The 18,822-nt window shown below is 46.9% G+C and overlaps 1 protein-coding gene across 2 annotated transcripts in view; it reads left to right on the forward strand.

The window, feature by feature from the left end:
• The window catches only part of CCDC149 (coiled-coil domain containing 149), a 98,234-nt gene that overhangs the window by 41,903 nt on the left and 37,509 nt on the right, over positions 1–18,822 (forward strand). For both annotated transcript variants that reach the window (XM_053923390.1, XM_024573742.4), the window contains exon 4: positions 6,840–6,947. In XM_053923390.1, coding sequence (XP_053779365.1) covers positions 6,840–6,947 — 108 coding nt within the window. The remainder of the gene's footprint in view (positions 1–6,839; positions 6,948–18,822) is intronic.

An 18,822-nucleotide genomic window follows, 5' to 3' on the forward strand; every position in this document is an offset into this window, starting at 1 on the left:
AACCTCCCAAACCTGTTTGCCTGTAGACTGGAAATGCCCTCGCAAGTGTGTGTTTTGAGATTATGAGGGGGGAGGAGGCCACTGAGGGCCCCCTGCGCAGCCAAAAATGCACGTGGAATAATCTGGGGGGGGGGGGTTGTGTTTTGTAAAACAGAAAGCTGTCGCTGCAGCCAAGGCCATCGCTTTGGCAGCTGCTATGAATAGGGGCCCTTGCTCAGCAAAACAAGCTTCACCTTATTACTATAACACAGGAGTAGCCACAGACCAAAGCAGCCAAGTAGAAATTGCAATTAAATTTGCTATCAATCACACCTCTCGAGTATGCTTGATGTTTCATCCAATGTTTTTTGTCTTTTTTTTTCTTACATATTTTTGTTTAATGTCATGCTTTCACCTACTGAAGGTGTGGGTTTCAGGGGTCCAGGGTGCCGAACTTCTTAACACCGTGTAGTTGAGCAGCATTTTCTAAATCTGGTCTCTGCCTCTTTTATTCTCTCACGTTCTTTTTTTTCCTCACTCTCCTTGAGGAAGTGCCTAGGTCACAGTTTTACCTGTCTCTCTGTCTCTCTCTGATTTTTCCCTCCCACTTATGAGTTCCAGTTTTGCTAGGTAAGCAAACTGAGAAATAAGGTAGAGGGCTTTCTGATAGGGCATCCTTTTTACATTATGCCTGAGAGTTAACTGCTCCATGGCTAGTTCACGGGAATGATGGTCATCTAGTAAATTACGGGGATTCCAGAGGAGGGAGGGATTGGTCTCACATTGCCCTTTACCCTTCTGTTCCTTCCGGTCGCTGGGTGAGGACAGGTGGCTCTTCCCAGTGTCTGGGCTAGTGCCAGGTTGGAAGGTTGATCTTAAACTTTTCATCACTTTCTGTTCATTTTTTTATTCTTCACCCTCTTAGGTTCAGTGCTTGGGGGGCTGTGAATTTAACTACCAGGAGAAAAAAAACATATAATTTTGTGAGTATTTTATGTAAAAGGGAGTTCACAGAAGATAAGTGGAACTCAGAGACGTGGTTAGATTTGGGAGTTGACACGCCATTCTAACAGAAGGAAGGGGTTTGGGCTTCGAAGGGTGATCAGTTGTGGGAAAGTGATGAGGAGATATATACTCGGAAGCTGATGGAAGGTGGGGGTTATTTTACTTAGAGGTGCTGACAGTGCCAACTCGCTGTCTCCAGTGCCTGGAGCCATGCTCCTCTTTCCGGAAGTGGAGAGGATGGGACATGCCCACAGAAGGAAATGTATGCCCTGCTTTTAGCCAGAAATGGGAAGAAAGAGAACTCTCTGTATCTGTTGACTCTCAATTGCCTTTAGCTCAAAATAATCCTTATGGCCAAGCGGCATATTTTTGAGTGACATCCTCTGATCCCCTTGTAACCATCTCTTCATTTCCCACATCAGGGAGAAAAATGGTATATTGTGGATCCCTTTCTCCCCATCTCAAATATTTAGGGCTTGTTCTTCCAACGAGTATCCTGCAGTCTCCTCCTCGTGAACCAGTGATGATTACTTGATCGTTGAAAGCAGGAGCCCTTGCCCATGGCTGTCATTGCCAAGTGTGATGTATCATTTTTTAAACAAAATCTCTTTTTATATGTTTAAAAATGTATTGCATCCGGAGTGTAAACTGTCCTGATACATTCTGTGCTATTTCTCAGGGACTTGAAGGAGTGGTAGAGGCAGGTGTTTAGGATGCAGTTGGACTTGAAGAAAGCAGGAAGGGGCTCCCCTGGCCCACAGGACGAATCTGCCTGGGTGAGATTTCTGCAGAAAGGCGGGATGGCGGGGAGGGGGGAGGTCTGGGGGCAGGTGTACCCAGGCCTCTCAACTCCCAGATCTCTGTCAGGGGCCATAGTCTTCAGCTCTGTGCAGGGAGAATTTCCAGCAGCCTCCTCCTTTCTGCAGCAGGCACTGGCCTTGGTGACATGCGTCTGTGGACATCATTGTAGTTGGGTGTGAGCCCTTCCTCCACAAGGGAAGGCCTGTCAGAATGGAGAGCTGTCATACACTGTCAGCCTCGGGTCTCCGGGCTGTATTTTCATCAACTCTCTCTTCCCTCCCTTCCCCATCCCAATTTTCATAGATCCACATGTAGCCAAAAAGAATGACTTAAGTGTATATGGATTCTACAACATTTTCCATCATATTCAGTGTTCCACTATAATCAGAGGTAAAATGTCAGCCTTTAATGTCGGCCCTGGCTAGATCTGAATATGGAAAAGAGGCTTCTTTTTAAGCCGTTTCATGTTTTGCTATTTATGCTCCCCCGCGCCCCAGAGATTTGGAGGAAATAATCTCTTGGTTTTGTTTTCTTTCTTTGTGAAATCCTTCCCAGCGTCTGCCACCTTTTCCCTGACATTTCCTGTACATAGTGCTGCCATTCTAAACTGATGGTCACAGAATCCTTCTCAATAACACGGAGACAAAACAGGCTGCATAGCTGATAAATTATAAGCAGGCATCGTGTGCTTGCCTGATGGATTGTTGTGGTGAATGTGTGTGAGTCACGGGGGTTATTTTTGGTCAAAAGCATTGTGTGAACTTTTCTCCTCTATTCTGAGTGCTTTGAAATGTACTACTTTTCTTTTTTTTTTCTTCTTTTTTTTTTTGTTCTTTCAGGTGTTAAGGTGTTAGGCACTGTATCAGAATAGTCATTTTCTAGTTTTCAAAGTTATTGTTTTGGAGTTGAAGAGGTGGAAGGCCTGATGAATAGGAAAGAATTGTGTGTTGACAAGTAATCCAGCCGGTGAAATGTAAAAGAAAATTACAAGTCACTACTTTAAAGCGGGCCACCTCCCCCACCCCAGCCTGCCCCAGGGGTCAATTTTAAAGCTGGAGTACATTTACTGCGGACTCACTTGGAGGCAGCGTGGTTCTGATTGACTATTGTTCTGCAGCTACTGTGGACATGCCTGGCTTTATTTTGGTAGATTTCTTTTTAGCCAGGCTGCAGAGTAAATAATGTTTGACAATCACATCACCAGGCCTCTGACCTGCTGTTTCCTAAAGCAGCCCTGTCCTCTGCTTTATGTATCACTGGGACCCTTGAGGGTTATACCGGGTGCCTGCCCTGCTCTATCTAACGTCTAAATGCCAGCGAGCACTGCCAAGCTCAGGGCTGTTCAAAGTGAGGCCCAAGGACCAGGGCCAGGTTGCAAGCAGCTGTTTCTGGACAAGCTAAGAGCAGACATTAAAAGTGTTCAGAAATTTTGATGGCAATCTGACAGAGTGGCTTTTGATTCTAACAGACACTTGGGGTCTTGATGTCTTCTTAAATTCATTTTTTATTGTGTTTTGCAAGAGTTCTGGTCTGTGATGGAGTGGAGGCAGAGAACTGGTCTCTCACTACTGACAGATGGAGTCATACTGATTTAGATACTGTGATCGTGTTGGTGAGGGGACGTCCACCGCTGAGGGGCTCAAGCCATTATTGATTCAAAAAGGGAAAGTAAGAGACATCGCAATTTTTTGTTGTTGTTTGTCTTTTGTTAAGTTTTCACTGTTACTCTTACAAGCATTTCTTTCTGAGAGTTTCTTCCACAGGCTTCTGTGAGAGCGAATTTTGCTGTGTCCTGCGATGGGGGGCTGACATGTCCCACCACGTGCGGGCTGCAGCAGGGAGGCTACCTGGGAGGCTACCCTCTGCACCGGGCCCTGCCCCTCTCCCCTTCCTCTGGGTAGGTCCCACCACCAGGGGCCCTGTCCCTCCACCTGTTGGAGGAGGACTCCGCTTGCTGAGCTAACGTCTGGAAAATGTTCTGGAGCTGTGAGGAGGAAAGGCAGAGGCTGCCCACTGCTGATAGTTTGTGCTCAGGAAGAAGAGCTGCAGGATGGAGGGGAGGAGCCAGCAAAAGGGACTCAAAAACTGAATCGTCTGTCTGTCCATTCACTGAGGTCTTTGGGGTGAACTGCTGTCCAAAGTGGAAGGTTTTCCATGGGATGGGGGAGAGGGACAGAGGGAAGCCAGTAGCTGGTGCTGGAACATGCCCACCGGGATTTCTACACTCACTCACTCACTCACTCACACTCTCTCTCTCCTTTCTCAAGTCTTGGTTGAAATGTGACCTTCCCAGGGAGGCCTCTGCCGCTGTTTCCCTTGACACTCTGTTTCCTTTGCCTGCTTAATTTTTCTCCAGAGCACTCATCACCCAACTACTGGGCCATTATTTATTTTGTTATAGTATAATGTAATTAATGTACTACCACCTGTTAAAGTATAAGTTTATAAGGGCAAGGAGTGTTATCTATATTGCTCACTGCTGTAGCTTCTGAGTCTAAAATAGTGCCCGGCACACAGTAGGTGCTCAGTAAAGATTTGTTGTATAAATGAATGATGAGTAAGGAAGAGTGAAGAGGCAGGATCACCAAGGATCCATCTGTGTCTGAGGAGGCATCTGGCCATATCTACCCAATGGTTCCCTTCATGGCTGAGTTGGCGTGTAACCATGGGCAGGGGACCAGCCTTTGACCAGAGCCTCTGTGTGCCAAGCACGGGGGTAGGTGTTCCGTGTTTATTACTCGATTTCAGTATCAAACCTCCACATGAAAAATGGATGGTGACCCCATTTTGCAGATGGGGAAACTCAAGAAGCTGAGAAACTCTGCCAAGGTCACGCGACACAGCCAGCGGCAGGCCTGGGACCTACCTTAGTCTTTCTGATCCCACAGAGAAATTTCCAAAAATAGTCTGTTGTTGCTTCTTTCTCTCCCTCCCTGTAAAAGGGGAGTTAATTTTCCTCATCCTTTACCACACTTTTATCTGAACAGTGGAATGCAACTGTGACAAGATAATGAGATTTGCAAATATAGGGTAGAAAAATTAGATCAGGTTAATGTTCACAAATAAGCGAGCAGAAATCGGGGCTTGGTTAAGTCCAGTCAGTGGGGATGAGTGGGCTTTCTCATGAAACTCTCCAAGCTGGGTACTGGGTTCAGGGTTGGCCATTGTTATTACTACCTCAGGTCCCTGCCTGGGCTGAGGTCACAACTTCCAGGCCCAGCATATTGTCTGTCATTAAAAAAAAAATTATGGAGTATCTACTTGGTCATCGGAAAAAACAAAGTTCTTTGCCCTTCATGAAACTTCTGTTTTAGTAGGGAGAAGGAGACAGGAAATAAGTAGTAAGCAATAAGCCATAAAGTGAACGACGTGGTATGTGAAAAGATGACAATGGGAAAAAGAAAACGGAGTGCAGGGGAAGGGGCTCGGCTGGAGGTGGGCAGGCTGCAGTATCAGATGAAGTGGTGTAGGTGGGCCCCCTGGAGCCCATGAACTTTGAGAAAGGTGAGGGTGTGCGCTGAGAGGTATTGTGGAGGGAGAGCACTCCAGTGCGAGGGAACAGGAAAGAGCACTGAGCTGGGAGTATGCCTCGTATGCATGGAGAGCAGCAAGGGCTTGGAGGGAAGCTGAACTGGGTAGGGGGCACCGTGAGGGTGGAGACACCAGGTACCCCGGTAGATGGGAAATGGGAGATGAGATAAAGTGAGGAGTCAAGGATGAGCCCAGGTTTGTTTTATATTCTTTCATCTTTATTCGTTTGTTAGTACCTGACAGAACGGAGTATTCCCCAAATTAGTAACACTGAAGCCTTTGGAGATTTGGCCACGAGAGTTACACTACTGTCCTAATGGCTCCGGATCTGAATTTCTTCAGCTATAACATGAAGGGACTCTATAAGATAATGTTTAAAGTCCCTGCGAGTGATGATTTCTGAATGATTCCTTTCCAGGAGTCATATTCTTATTGCTTGCTTTTCCCCCTGCATCCTCCCTCATTTATTCATCATAAGTCTTTAAAACACTTGCTGGAACACAGGCTTCCTGGAGCCGAGGCAATAGAGAACAGAATCTCTGCCTTCTCGTAGCTTGCAGTCTTCTTGCTAATCTTAGATAAGACCATCATAAGCAAGGGGAGGACTGGAATCAATGACAGCTAGAGAAATACAAATATTACTGCAGAACAGGAAGCCACGTGAGGCTCAGTGGAATGGTAAGTTATAGGCTTGATGGATGAAGGCGTGTCTGTAGGTGGGGAGAGCGAGTAATTGCCAGTTTGGAGAACCTGAAGAAGGGTGGGAATGTGGAAAAAGTGCTGTGTGTTACGGGGCAAGGGCAGGGATGGTGAGAGATGAAGCGGGATGGAGAGGGGAGACTGGCTATTGGACAACCTCCCACATGGGCTACAGGGATGTGGGTCGGAGCTGGATGCAAATCTTAAGGAAGGGATGACATGAAGATGGACGGGCACATGATCACCCTGGCTGTTTGGGATAAGGTGGTAGGAAAACCAGCCCAGGAGACTGTTGAATTATCTCTGGATCCCGATTTCTGAAATTGTGGCACATCACTTGTGTCTTCTCTGGTTTCTTCCTTTTGTGATCAAAATTCTGGGCGTTGAGGTAGCAAAGAAAAGTTTATGAAACTAGATCTATTTGAAGGGGAAAAAACTGTCTAAACAAGGAAATGAAACTTTTCCTATATTGTTGGCCTACATTTTACAATTAAACTCTATGCCACTTGCAAGATTTTTAGTGAAAAGCACTTAAATTTTTTTAAAAAGTCAAATACAAACAACTTTTTTATTACTTGTCCTTGAGCCATTCTGGAAACAAAGAGCATCCCCAAATGGAAGTTCATGGCCAAGTTCATTTCCTCCATGCAGTTGTCGTGGTGCGATCTGCACACTTGCTGCATTCGTGTATGCATTTGTTTGCGCTAATGGGCTTTGTGTGGTTCAGCTGGGCTTGGACGCCAGCCTCTGTAAGCCTAATAAAGCCTCCCATTTATCCACTCCTCCGTTTCTGATTGTATTTCATAATGTGTTGGTATTTCCAGGCTAATCTTGCACAACTATTGAGAGATTCTCAGGACCGAAATAAACATCTGGGAGAAGAGATTAAAGAACTTCAGCAAAGGCTCGGAGAAGTCCAGGGTGACAATAAGGTACGGTGAGTGTTTAAAGGGATATGGCCCTGCTGAGTGGTTGTGCGCCAGAGGTTGATAGAGAGTTTGTCAGAAAAATGTAATGCAGCATTTGCTGAACATTTTGTTATAGATTTTTACATTTGTAATGAAAATTCACAGTTGGGCATTTCTCACCTTTCTGACATTCCCTTGTGTGTGTGCGTGCACACACCTATGTGTGTGTTTCTGGGTTGCTCTAAATTATCATCACAACTCATTGTAGAAGTTTCGTTACATTCAGCTAGGTGGTGGATAACACGGTGGTTGAGGGCAAAATAAAACCCAAATGCTATACTCTCCCCCTTCCATACAAATAATGATTTGTGGCTCAGATGATTTGGAATTATTCACATTCGGTTTTGAATTTTAAATAGTCATCCTACTAATTATGTTCACATAACCAATTTATTTTATTGCTAAATTTGGCGATTTGTATGGAACATTGCTCAAAATCCACTGTTTGGTATTAATCAAACTCCCCTGTTGGCAACGTTAATTATAAAATATGAACTCATAAACCAAACTAAATGCGTGCATGCTCCCAGCTGAAGCTGCGAACAAAAGTACAATTGAGAAAAGGACGAACTACTAAAGTTTAATTCCGTCCCCACAAATAATTTCCTACTTTGCCAAGAGAGATGTATTTCCGGTTCCCTGCCAGAGGCAGTGTTCTCAACAGAGGTGACCACTGGAGTTTAACTCAAGGAAACTGCTTGGCGGGGAGGAGGTCCTTTCGCGGGAAGTGTTTCTTAAACATGACCAAATTCCGTGATAAAGTGTGGGGATGGTCATAGTTTATAGGAGTTGGTGGTTATTGGAAGGCACCATTTTGAAAGATGTGCACTCTTAAAAATGTGCACGGAAGTGTCTGGTTACCCAAGAACTCTTCCACAACCAAAGAGCAGAGAGGATTTTGAGTGTACTGCTTGCTGTCTTGAGAGTCACCATCTATGGGAAGTCTTTCTTACAGGCAGACTTCTCCATCTCACCTGCCTCTAAAATGTTTTATACCTCTTAGATTTAACATATATTTGAAAAATTAGGCTCTGCTGCTTCCAGTCATGAAATAGGATGAGAAAGAATGCCTAAGAAAGCTTCTAATCAACACGGGACAAGCTAATCAGGCCACTGGTGTGGCTTTGCGCATTATTATCAGGATGTAAGCTCTGTAACCTGTGTGTTTGGTCAATCATTAAAGCCTAGGCCTTAGTCACCTCCTCAAGTGATGACCGCAGGCCAAGGTTTTCTAGGGAATAAAATGAAGTGTGTGCAGTAGTTTCCTTTAAACCCATGAAAATACGACAGGAATTTTAGACACATTATAAACACCCAAAATACTGAAACATTTTATAATGTGATTTTTATGGGTCTTCTTGACTGACTGATTCTGTTTTCTTCTTTGAACTACCCCCCCCCACCTCCAACTTTTCTAAATACACCTCATCTTTTGGTCACTTTTAATTGAATCAACTTTTAGGCATGAGCTATTTTAGGAATTGATGGTAACAACGGACGTTTCAAGGGAAGAGAGGGAGGCTGTGTGAGTGTGTGTGACACTACGAACCAGTCTGGGGCTTCTCTCACATCGACGCAGTCTGAACTGCACGATTTGCTTGTGCTCTGGGTCTTTATTCCAGTAGCGGGACACATTTATCAAACTTTGTTTTCTCACCGAGGGTTTAGAATTTAGTGACACAAATTCACGGCTGGTGAAGTAATTCACCTACCCAAACGTGTCGGGAGGATGTTATGATGCTCCACTGATCCCGCAGATCCTGGGTCGTAGCATCCGGCCTCTCTCCCTCAAAGAAGACCAACTGCCGTGAGCCCCAGCGGTTTCAGCTGTTCTCATTTGCATCTAGTTATAGGGCTGGCTTCTTCTCAGGCCCCCTTGCGTCATGGTCTTCCTCCCCCCTACCCTCACCCCAGTCAGTCATCAACATTAAGACCAGATTACTTATTAGATGAGAACACCAGGCATCTTGAGAAACGCAGAGGCCCCTGGTCAAAGTTGGCTGTGACTGTATATTGGAAAATGGGTTAACCCTTCATTATTATTATTTTATTCATCATGTCACTTGATGCTCCAACCTTTCTATGGCCTCTGAATCCATGCCTACCTGCTTGCCATGGTGTGCTAGGCCTTCCATTATTTGGCCCCTACTGATTTCTCCAGCCACGCCTCTAACCACTAGTCTCCTCCTACTTCAGCCCTGCAGCACTGATTCAGCCCCTTTGCTGAGCTGAACTGCCTTGTGCCTCAGGGCCTTTATACCTGTCGTTTGCTCTGTCTGGTACACTCTGTCCCTTTACTTCTTCTGCAAACTGCTGCTCATCTTTAAGGTCATAGGTCAAATGCAGCCTTCCCTACCTCTTAGGGGCAGGTGCGGGGCTTGCCCACAGTGCCCTGCTCTCTCCCCTCTCCTTGCACTTGAGCGCCCTCCCCCCACCACCAAGGGTAAACTCTTTGCAGGCTGGATTCCTGGCTGGTATGCTACTATATGCCTAGGAATGAACATTCTTAGTGCCTGATGAGTAAACATTATTTGATACATCCTTGCAAAGGACTGGAATAAATGAATGAGTGAATGAATAAAACAAATGAATAAAGGAATGAAAAGAAGAGCAAAAGGGTTCAAAAACAGGAAAAGAAAAAAAAGAGTACAAGGAAATTAGTGGACTCCCTACCACTCTGCTTGTCGTCAGGAACTCTCCTCACGGGGTGAGGAGTTGTTTAGAAGATTGGAGAAAGGGGCTAGAAAAGCAACCCATTTCATCAGAGAAAAAACCAAATCAAACCAAGCCAAACCCAAAGTGTGAGACCGTGGGAAGCCCAGGTGGAGAGAGCAGAGGGTTTGGTGCCAAGCCTTGGTGGACGCGGAGTAAGGCCCTCTTCCTCGACGAGCTCAATTGCCAAAGCCTGTTAAATTCAAGACAACTTAATTGCTGTTGTTAGACTCCTAACTCCTCACTTTCCAGACAGAGGGGCTGACGGCATCATTTTATGAGCGACCGCTAAAGTGGAAGATTTTTATCTTCAAGTTGCCATTTTAACTGATGACCCTTATCCATACTTGGGAAGCCCAGCTTCTCGATGTTAAGTACATTTAAGAAACAAGGTGATAGGAAATTACTTGCCTTGGATATTTTAAGGTAGACTAATTTTTCCATTTGTTCAGCTAGAGCCTTGTAACCCCATGTGCCATAAAGCATTTTCAAACAGCCTCTTGAAGGATTTGTTGCCACCCTGGCTTGCAAACAGTTTAGCACTCACATGGGTTTGGGGGGTGGCTTCTGTGACAGTGTGGGGGTCCTGTGATCAAACATCACCTTCCGTCTCTCTGAACAGTGCCCAAGAATTTCCCGGGGCTCCCAGATTGACGCCCCCCCAATCCATACCAGGTGAAAGGGGTGAAAGAGGAAACTTACTAGACACCCTCCCTTGCTTTCATAATTATAGTTCTGAAAGGTGAGCGAGGAAATAAAGGCCTTTGGGGTTAGAAGGACATATACCTCCACAAATCACCCTGGGAAAAGGGCTCTCAGTGTGTCAGTCTCTAAGGAATAAGGACCAATTAATTATTAAAGATCCAATTAAAGATCCAGACCATGCTGAGCCTCAAGCCTGCAAAGAAGCCCACTGAGAGAATGGCTGCCCCGCCCCTCCTGCCCCAGATGTCTGCCTGCTTCCTCTTCTGGGCATCAGAGTGGATTCAGGGGGAGGGCACCAGGAGGAAGGAGGAGGTTTCTGAGAATTTAAGGGTTAGTAAGGGTCAATCAACTAAACTAGCAGAGCATGTGAGTCACGAATACCCAAAGGTGAGCAGGTGGACCAGCTGGGTCTCCGAAAGAGGAAGCCTGGCGGGTATCGCTTTGCTAACTTCCATGATGTAAATTACTGATGCCATGACAAATAGCAGGCCACCAAAGTGATGTCACTGAACTTGGAGTTGTAGAGATGGGCACTCCAGGAAGAGCCAGCTGGCCACTGCCGAGTTGTGTAGTGTCGTACAACAGGTCTTTGAATAATATTGTTTTGTTCAACATCATTTTATTATGAAATTGATGAGAAAAATTTGATTCCTGGCTGGGGCCACTCTCCATGTCGAGTTTGCATGTTTTCACCACGTCTGTCTGCAGGGCTTTTCTCTGGACTCCAGTTCCTCGTGCATCCCAAAGACGCGCGCGTGAGAGTCTACATGTCACAATCTGAGTGAGTGTGGGTGTAGGTGTGGGTGTGTGATGCCCCCGGAGCTGCCAGGACAGGCTCCGGCCAACTGTGACCCTGAATTAGAATCAGCGGGCTGGAAAATAATTTTCTTCACTTGTTTCTATTAATCTGTCTTAAGCGTATGTATAGTTTACATTTATTTTAATATTTAATATTGTAAGTGTTTGGGGTCTTTATTTAGAAATTTGGCAATTTTTTTTTATGTGTGACCAGAAATAGACTGTAGGAACTTAACTCATGTTTATATCAATTAGCTTACGATAGTATTTGTTTCGCTATACGTCGTTTCGCTTAAAGTTGGTCTCCAAGAACCTATTGATGATGTTCAGCGAGGACTTACCGTCTAGTCTAGTAGGTCCATCTCTGGAAATTTTTGGACCCAGGGTTATATTCTAGCTCTGCCAGTTACTGTCTATGTGGCCTTGGGCAAGTCAACTTTGTCTTCGGGCCTCAGTCCCTCATCTGCAAAAAGGGACTAGTAAGACCTCCGACGGACTTGTCGTCAGGTTTCATCATTTATTTATCGGCACATACTGGGGACTTGTTGTGTGTTGATTAATGTTCTGAGATTTAAGGAGACAGACATCGAGGAATAAAAAGGAGAAGGTAATCGTTCTCTCAGAGCTTATGTTCTGGTTGGGGAGACAGACAGTAAGAAAATAAAGTAGATAAATAAGATCATTAGACAGTGGTTAGTGTTGGGGAAAAAAAGGAAGCAGGAGAATGAGATTTAATGATTTTGTGTGTGTGCGCCGCAATATTAAGTGTTTGTAAAGTGAGTTGCCTGGCGCCCGGGAAGCACTCCATCAAGGGAAAGTGTCGCTGCGCTGACCATAGAAGACTCCTTTTGTACAGACTTTCCCCCGGGGGCCTGGGCAGGTGCCTCCCCCAGGGACAGAGACTGGCATGAGAAGCTGGGCAGATGACGCCCCAAACTCAGCCCTCCTTATCCCCACTCCAGACTCTGCCCGCCCCCAGCCCCATTGCTTTGGTGCAGAGTTCCTGGAAGCTTCATTGCATTTTGTGTGCCCCCTGTGGAATATGGACCCGATAGTTACGCCAGAGGCCGCAACTCATGTTCCCGTGGAGACAGCCGGCAGCTGATTTTCTTGTCCATTTGCTCTTGTGTTTCTTCATTGTGCAGAGTATGGCACCGTAATGCAGAGAAACAGTAACGCAGTGCGAGGCACGCAAAAGCAAGGCGGTTCAGGTGGGCGGCCGCTCCTAACAGTGTCATATATTCGCACTGCCTGGGCCCCTGCTGGCCGGTTTAAATGTGGCTGTTTGTGACTCTGCATAAACACCGGGTTTTGCCCTTAATAATGAGCTTTCTGTTACACCAGCTGACGTCTCTCAGTACCTCTGTTTTATCTGGTGTTGGCACCATAAAACAATAGAGCCCTTCTGTGACCGTACTTTTATTTGACGTGGGGCTTTTGGATAGATTCAGCGAGCAAACCAATTAAGTCAAAGCCACGAGCCAATATAGACAGACCAGTGAGCATGCAGGTGATTAATTAAAGTATACTTTGTTTAAATTTTTTTTTAAAAGAGCTCAGCTGTGGATGCTTGTAATGGTCCAGGATGCGGCACCAGAGAGCTCTCCGCAAATGGTTCCTCTTTATGCTTTAAAGAAGCACGGAGATGTCCTAGCCTGTAGGAAGCCAAATGAAGAGGGCACGCTAATGAAAAGCTCTCGCCTAGGGCGTTAGGGAAATTAATTACAAAAAATCAATATGAGTGTGATAAGGGTCCTTCACTCTCCTCAGCCCCCTCATATCTTATTCTAACTGGGATCTTGACTATGAACTCCAGGTAGCGCTCAGCTAGTTCAGCAAGCAGCCAGACTGGTCCAGCGTTCCCTAATGTTTTCATTAGCAAATGAATTAGATGCACTCAGTCTCAGAGACATATTCGAGCCTGTCCTGGCTTATAGGAGCTTGTAGCCTGGGTGGCCCCTGCGACCCAAACAGCATGGTTTGGGACTTTAATCCCAGAGACCAGGTGTTGTAATTACACTTCTTAGTGGAGAACTGGTTCTGAAAGATACCTCTGCCCAAGGTTTATTTTATAGTGCACTGTGTCCAAATTACACTAAAGTAAAACGAAATCAAAGCAGCTTTAAAACTGGTGGGACACTGCTGTGGCTCTGGGGGCAGTGTGTGCTGAATTGCCCCAAGGTCATTCAGGGGCTTCCTCGCTGTGTGATCTTGTGTCAGTTGCTTGACTTCTCTGTGCCTCGGTTGTTCCCATCTGCACAATGGAGATAACAGCAGTACTTGCCTTATGGGGGAGTGGTTCAATTCACATCAACACATCTTTATTGAGAACCCGACTACGTGTTCTGGGCATAGGACAGTGACCAAAGAGTCCCTGCTGTCACGGGGCTTCCATCCCAGTGGGGATAGATAGACAGGAGGTGCGTACATATTAACTCTTAAACAAGTGAACACATCATATTTCACAGATTCTGAGATGCACAGGTTTCACATTCGAACACCTCTGACACAGGCAATGATATTGTAGTTATGGTTGGCATTTTTGATTCTTTTTAGAGGTGCGTAATGGTGGCTCCTAAAGTTAATGGAGATTTTTGCCTGATGAGATACAGTAGTTCCTCCTTGTCTGTGGTTTTGCTTTCCACAGTTTCAGTTACCCGTGGTCAACTGTGGTCCAAAAGTATTAAATGGGAAACGCCAGGAATAAACAATTAATAGATTTTAAATTGAGGGCGGTTCTGAATATTGTGGTGACATCTTGAGCCATCCCGCTCCGTCCTGCCTGGGACGTGACTCATCCCCTGGTCCAGCGGGGTCTCCACACTGCTCTCCCCACCCATCAGTCACGCAGTAGCTGTCTTGGTTATCAGATCGTGATATCATACTGCTTGCACTCAAGTCACTCTTATTGTACTTAATAATGGCCTCAAGTGACAGGAGTGCCAGAGAGAAGCTGTAAAGTGCTTCCTTCAAGTGAGAAGGTCTGTGTGTATGGGAAAATGCATAGTGTCCACGGGCTGTGGCACTATCCGCAGTTTCAGGCGACCACCAGCGCTTGAACAAGCACATCCCCCTCAGATAAGGGGGCGCTACTGCACGCCATCACATGTCAGAAGGTGCTAAGTGCTTAAGTAAGTGCTAAATAAGAAACACAGGACATGTAGAATGCGGCCTGGGCTGAACAGGGGCCGTGTGCTGGGTGGTCAGGGAGGGAGTATCTATTCACGTGCCCTTTGCACAGACGTCCAAAGGGAGAGTGGGGGGAGGTGGTCAAATAAGCCAGGGATGAGGGGAAGAGACACTGCAGGCAGAGCGAGCTGAGGGATAAAGGCCCAGCCTGGAGCCCGTGAGCCTTTTGTGCAGATTCAACTGGAGAGGTTATACGAAGCATGAACACACTTCGAGGTGAGGCACAGTGCACTGTCGTTGTCATTGTCATTGTTGTTCTGGAGAGAGGCAGCGTAGCATAAACTCCAGCACCCTGGACGGCCTGGGTTCCATGCCTGGCCCTGCCATTTATATAAGGTCTGACGTGGGCAAGTCACGTTATGTCTCTGTGTCTCAGGTCCTACCTGACCATGAGGATAGCAGCACTACCTCGTAGGGTGCTGGCTGGACGGATGTGGGCCTGGCTTGTAGGCAGCTCTGCACGTGAGTTTGTTCGAAGTGTCAAGACTGAAGCCTTGGGTGAGGGGTACTCCTGAGCTCTGCATGGGCCCGGGGCACGGAGACCTGCTTCAGAGCCCTGTGTCAACCCCTCGGGGGGTCTTGCCTGGGAAGAGTTGAGGACAGTGTCTGCCTCCTGCAGTTGTGGGAAGCATCAAATGAGAGGCTTCCTAATTTAAGAAGCTCCTGGGGACTCCCCGTGGTGAGCCAGGCACTGCTGTGGGTGTGGGTCTAGTTCAGTGCAGATGACAAGCGAGGTGCCTGCTGCGGTGGGGAAGGCACGAGCAGGGGCTCGAGGTCGTGCCTGTAAGTATGACAGGGACAGTGGGGCAGAGAAGTGGGAGGGAGAGTAACCCGGGAGGTGAACAACTTCAGCAATGGTGTCCAAGGAATACTTCTCAGAGGAGGTGACATTTAACCTGAGACCTGAAGGTGGCAAAGAAGTGGGTTCTGGACTGACACGAGGGCAGGCTATTGCATGGGCAGAGGGGGTGCAGAGGCCCGGGGGCAGCAAGAGCATGTGTGTTTGAGCCAGTGTGGCTCAGAGAGCCGGGGCGAGGGTTAGAAATGGGGTGGGTGGGTGGACGGGGAGCAGCAGCCCGTCAGCCTCCTAAGGGCTGTGGAATTTATTCCAGTGCAGTGAAGAGCCACTGGAAGAATCACATGAAGGAGACTTCTAGCATGCTGGTTGGCCCAAATGGGGTGCTCATGAGCTGGGAAACCTTGGTACACGCTGATGAGTGGGTGCAGGATGGTCTCTGGAGCCTTGGGAGAAAGAACATGAAAACTGCTGGGTTTGTTTTTACTTACTGTTTTGAAGTGACAAATGCTTCAGTTGAAAGCTAGACCTGGACTAGAAATTTGGACTGTGGTTATACAACAGAGTTGTCCACGTGGGGCCTTTTCAAGCTCTTGTGTTCAATGTTACTGAGGGTATTCCAAGGGTCGGGGAGCTACTGGAGAGGATGTGGAGAAAACCAACAGGAAAGGCAACGAAATATGGGCAGGGCCTTGTTTACGAAGTTGCCCGGCCCAGCACTATGCCAGATGAATGTTTAATAAATGCCTTTTGGGGCTGGCCTCGTCCTAGGTGTTCTCTTTGCATCGCTACCCCAGGAGAGGGGCGAGGAAGGGCTGGCACTGCTCCCTGTTAACAGTTTTTGTTTGACCCTCCCAGTCACCTTGGCAGAGAGAGTCACTTTGTAAGAACTGTGAGCATGCCCACTGTGACTGGGGATTTCACTTTGAAAGCTCTACATTGACAGCACAGTTCCATCGACAGTGAGAGTTCCGTCCACAGTGGTCCCTGCATTACGTCAGTGATATTCGACCTTTTTCACCTCATGGCACACATAGACTATTTACTAAAATTCTGCGGCACACCAAGTCATATATTTTGCTGATCTGACCCCCAAAATAGGGATAATTTTGATTCTTTCACACTGGATGGCTCTTGTGTTGACTGTTGTCATTTTTTTGCTTGACAATCGAAGGGAAAAGGGGTCAGCGCTCCTGACTAAGTAGTCAGGTATTATTTGAACATTCTTGAGACACACCTGTTGAAGACTGCTGCATTACATCTTCACGTCGTGAGGATGGAGGCGCCGGAGTTGGGTTTGTGCAGCGCACAGGCTGGGCAGCCATACACAGCTGTCCAGTCTTAAGGTGGCTTTTATCCTCAAGAAAGACTGAGCATGGCCCCATAAGATTCCCATGTTGAAACCTACTCCCCAGGGGGATGGTATTGGACGTGGGGCCTTTGGGAGCGGATTAGGTCATGGAGGACAGGGCTCACACAAATGGGATTAGCGCTCTCATCAAAGAGACCCCAGTGAGCTCTTGCCTCTCCACCACTGAGAAAACAGACATTCATGAACCAGGAAGCAGGCTCTCACCAGACACCAAATGGCTGGGACCTTGATCTTGGACTTCCCAGAATCCAGACCTATGTGCAGTAAGCATCTGTTGTTTGTAAGCTACCCAGTCTGTGGTATTCTGTTATAGCAGCCTGAATGGGCTAAGACAATACCATTAAAAAACAAACAAACAAACAAAAAAACATGTCACCCGGCCCAGTGACGTTAGATGGCTGCCAAGGACACGTGACTAGGATTAGCAGAAGCAGGGTCTGAACACCTGGAGACTCACAGCTGCTCCTGTCCCTGGCTGCCTCTCAGTGTCTGGGGGGGGGGGGGGGCGGCGATGGATTCAGGCAAATGAAAACAAGATGAGAGAGAGACTGTTGAAGGCTGTGAGGGATGGAACCGGAGATCGGAATAGGAGTGGGGGTGGGAGGCCCGGAGGAGGACCAGACTTTGATCAGGGCACTGGCAGGGGAGTTGGACCCATTGCTCAGGGTGGGGGGTAGCACCTGAGAGCTATTCCGTCCCATCATTTCCCAGCCGAGTCCCTCAGCCACATCCCAGCTGCAGCTGTGCCTCATCCATACACTGACGACTCACACCCATAATTCATTCATAAATGTTTATTTCCATCTAAGTCACCAAATGAATGCATGAGCTGATGGCAGTGCGGGCACCTCGTAGGGCACTGATTCACTTCAAGGATTGGCACGGGGAGGCTGGCTGGGCAGTGCCAACACCATGTTTGAAGGGATTAAGTGCCCTGAGCAGTTGCTTGCTCCCCATTTCCAAGAGGGGAGATCAGCGCCCTTGCCTGCAGTCCATAGAGAGGGCTGGCCTGGGAGCTCTGCTTTCTCCAGCTGGGGGCCTGTGCAGGGAAGCTCACACGGAGGGGACGATGACTAGCATCGCAACAATACTCATAACAGCAGCTAACATTTACTGAGCACTTTTTACGTTCCAGGAATTGTGCTAAGTATCGCAGAGAAACCTGATCTTCTCTCACATAGGATTATGTTCTGAAGTCAGCATGGAAGAGGCAGAAACTTGTGTCTAGTAAAAATTCCCCTTGATGGGCCCTTAACATTGCCCATAAAGTTCAGGGTAGGTGGTCTTGTGTACACCTGAGCAGTGGTATTATGTATAAATACGAACAGTATGATTTTGCCCACCTCCCAGCAGGGGTGGGTAAAGTCAGCCAATTTCTTAAATTTTTATTTCTCTGTCAGTCTCTCTTCTCCATCTCTGTCTTACTACTCCCCCCCCCACCCCATACCTTTTTCCCAAACACACAAAGTTGAATGCCCTAAATTAAATGTGCATTTAATGAGACTCTACTCTCTCTCACCTGACAGTGAGGAGCTTTACTGTGACTGTCCTATTTTTACAGTGAAGGATACAAAGGCTCAGAGACATTAAGGCACATGCTTGCGGTTGCACAGCACACAGACTGTGGAGCCGGGACGTGGACCCCCAGGCAGGGGGACTCCAGAGCCTGCGAGCTGTCAGCTGGGAAGGCAGGAGACTCCTTCCTGGACGCTGTGGTGGCCTCCTCCAGTCCCTTCAGCTGATGGTACTTGAGTGTCAGGCCCAACTAATGATCCAGCTATTACCAACTTGGGCCTCACTTTTAAAAATAAGTGTTTCAACCAGCCTGGCCCTAAGATTTAATAGCCGATATTGTATGCACATTAAACACCAAATGATTGTTAACATATTTATTGAAGCTTAACAGGCATCCAGTATATAAAAGATGATTCTCTTCTATGGCTGTCAGACCTCAATAAACATGTTTAATAATTAATTGGCATTAAGCAAACATAATTGTGTAATTCTAAATTAAGTGTTCAGTGAAGCGTACTGAGAATAGAAAACCACAGTGATGTTTTATTACTTAAAGTTCAGGCTGTCAGTCTGGCTTTTCATGTATCAAGAAAGGAGCCCACTTTCAAAGCCGTGTTGCAAACCTCCTGTTGCCTCCCAGCACACAAGGCAGAAGCCTACCTGCTCCCAGACCCTTTGACTGGAGAAAAATGTTTTATTTGCTTAGCTGTTTGTCTGTCTGTATATTCATCTGGGGTTCTGCAAGTCCTGAG

Source organism: Desmodus rotundus, chromosome 4 (assembly GCF_022682495.2).
Source record: "Desmodus rotundus isolate HL8 chromosome 4, HLdesRot8A.1, whole genome shotgun sequence".
Taxonomy (NCBI): domain Eukaryota; kingdom Metazoa; phylum Chordata; class Mammalia; order Chiroptera; family Phyllostomidae; genus Desmodus; species Desmodus rotundus.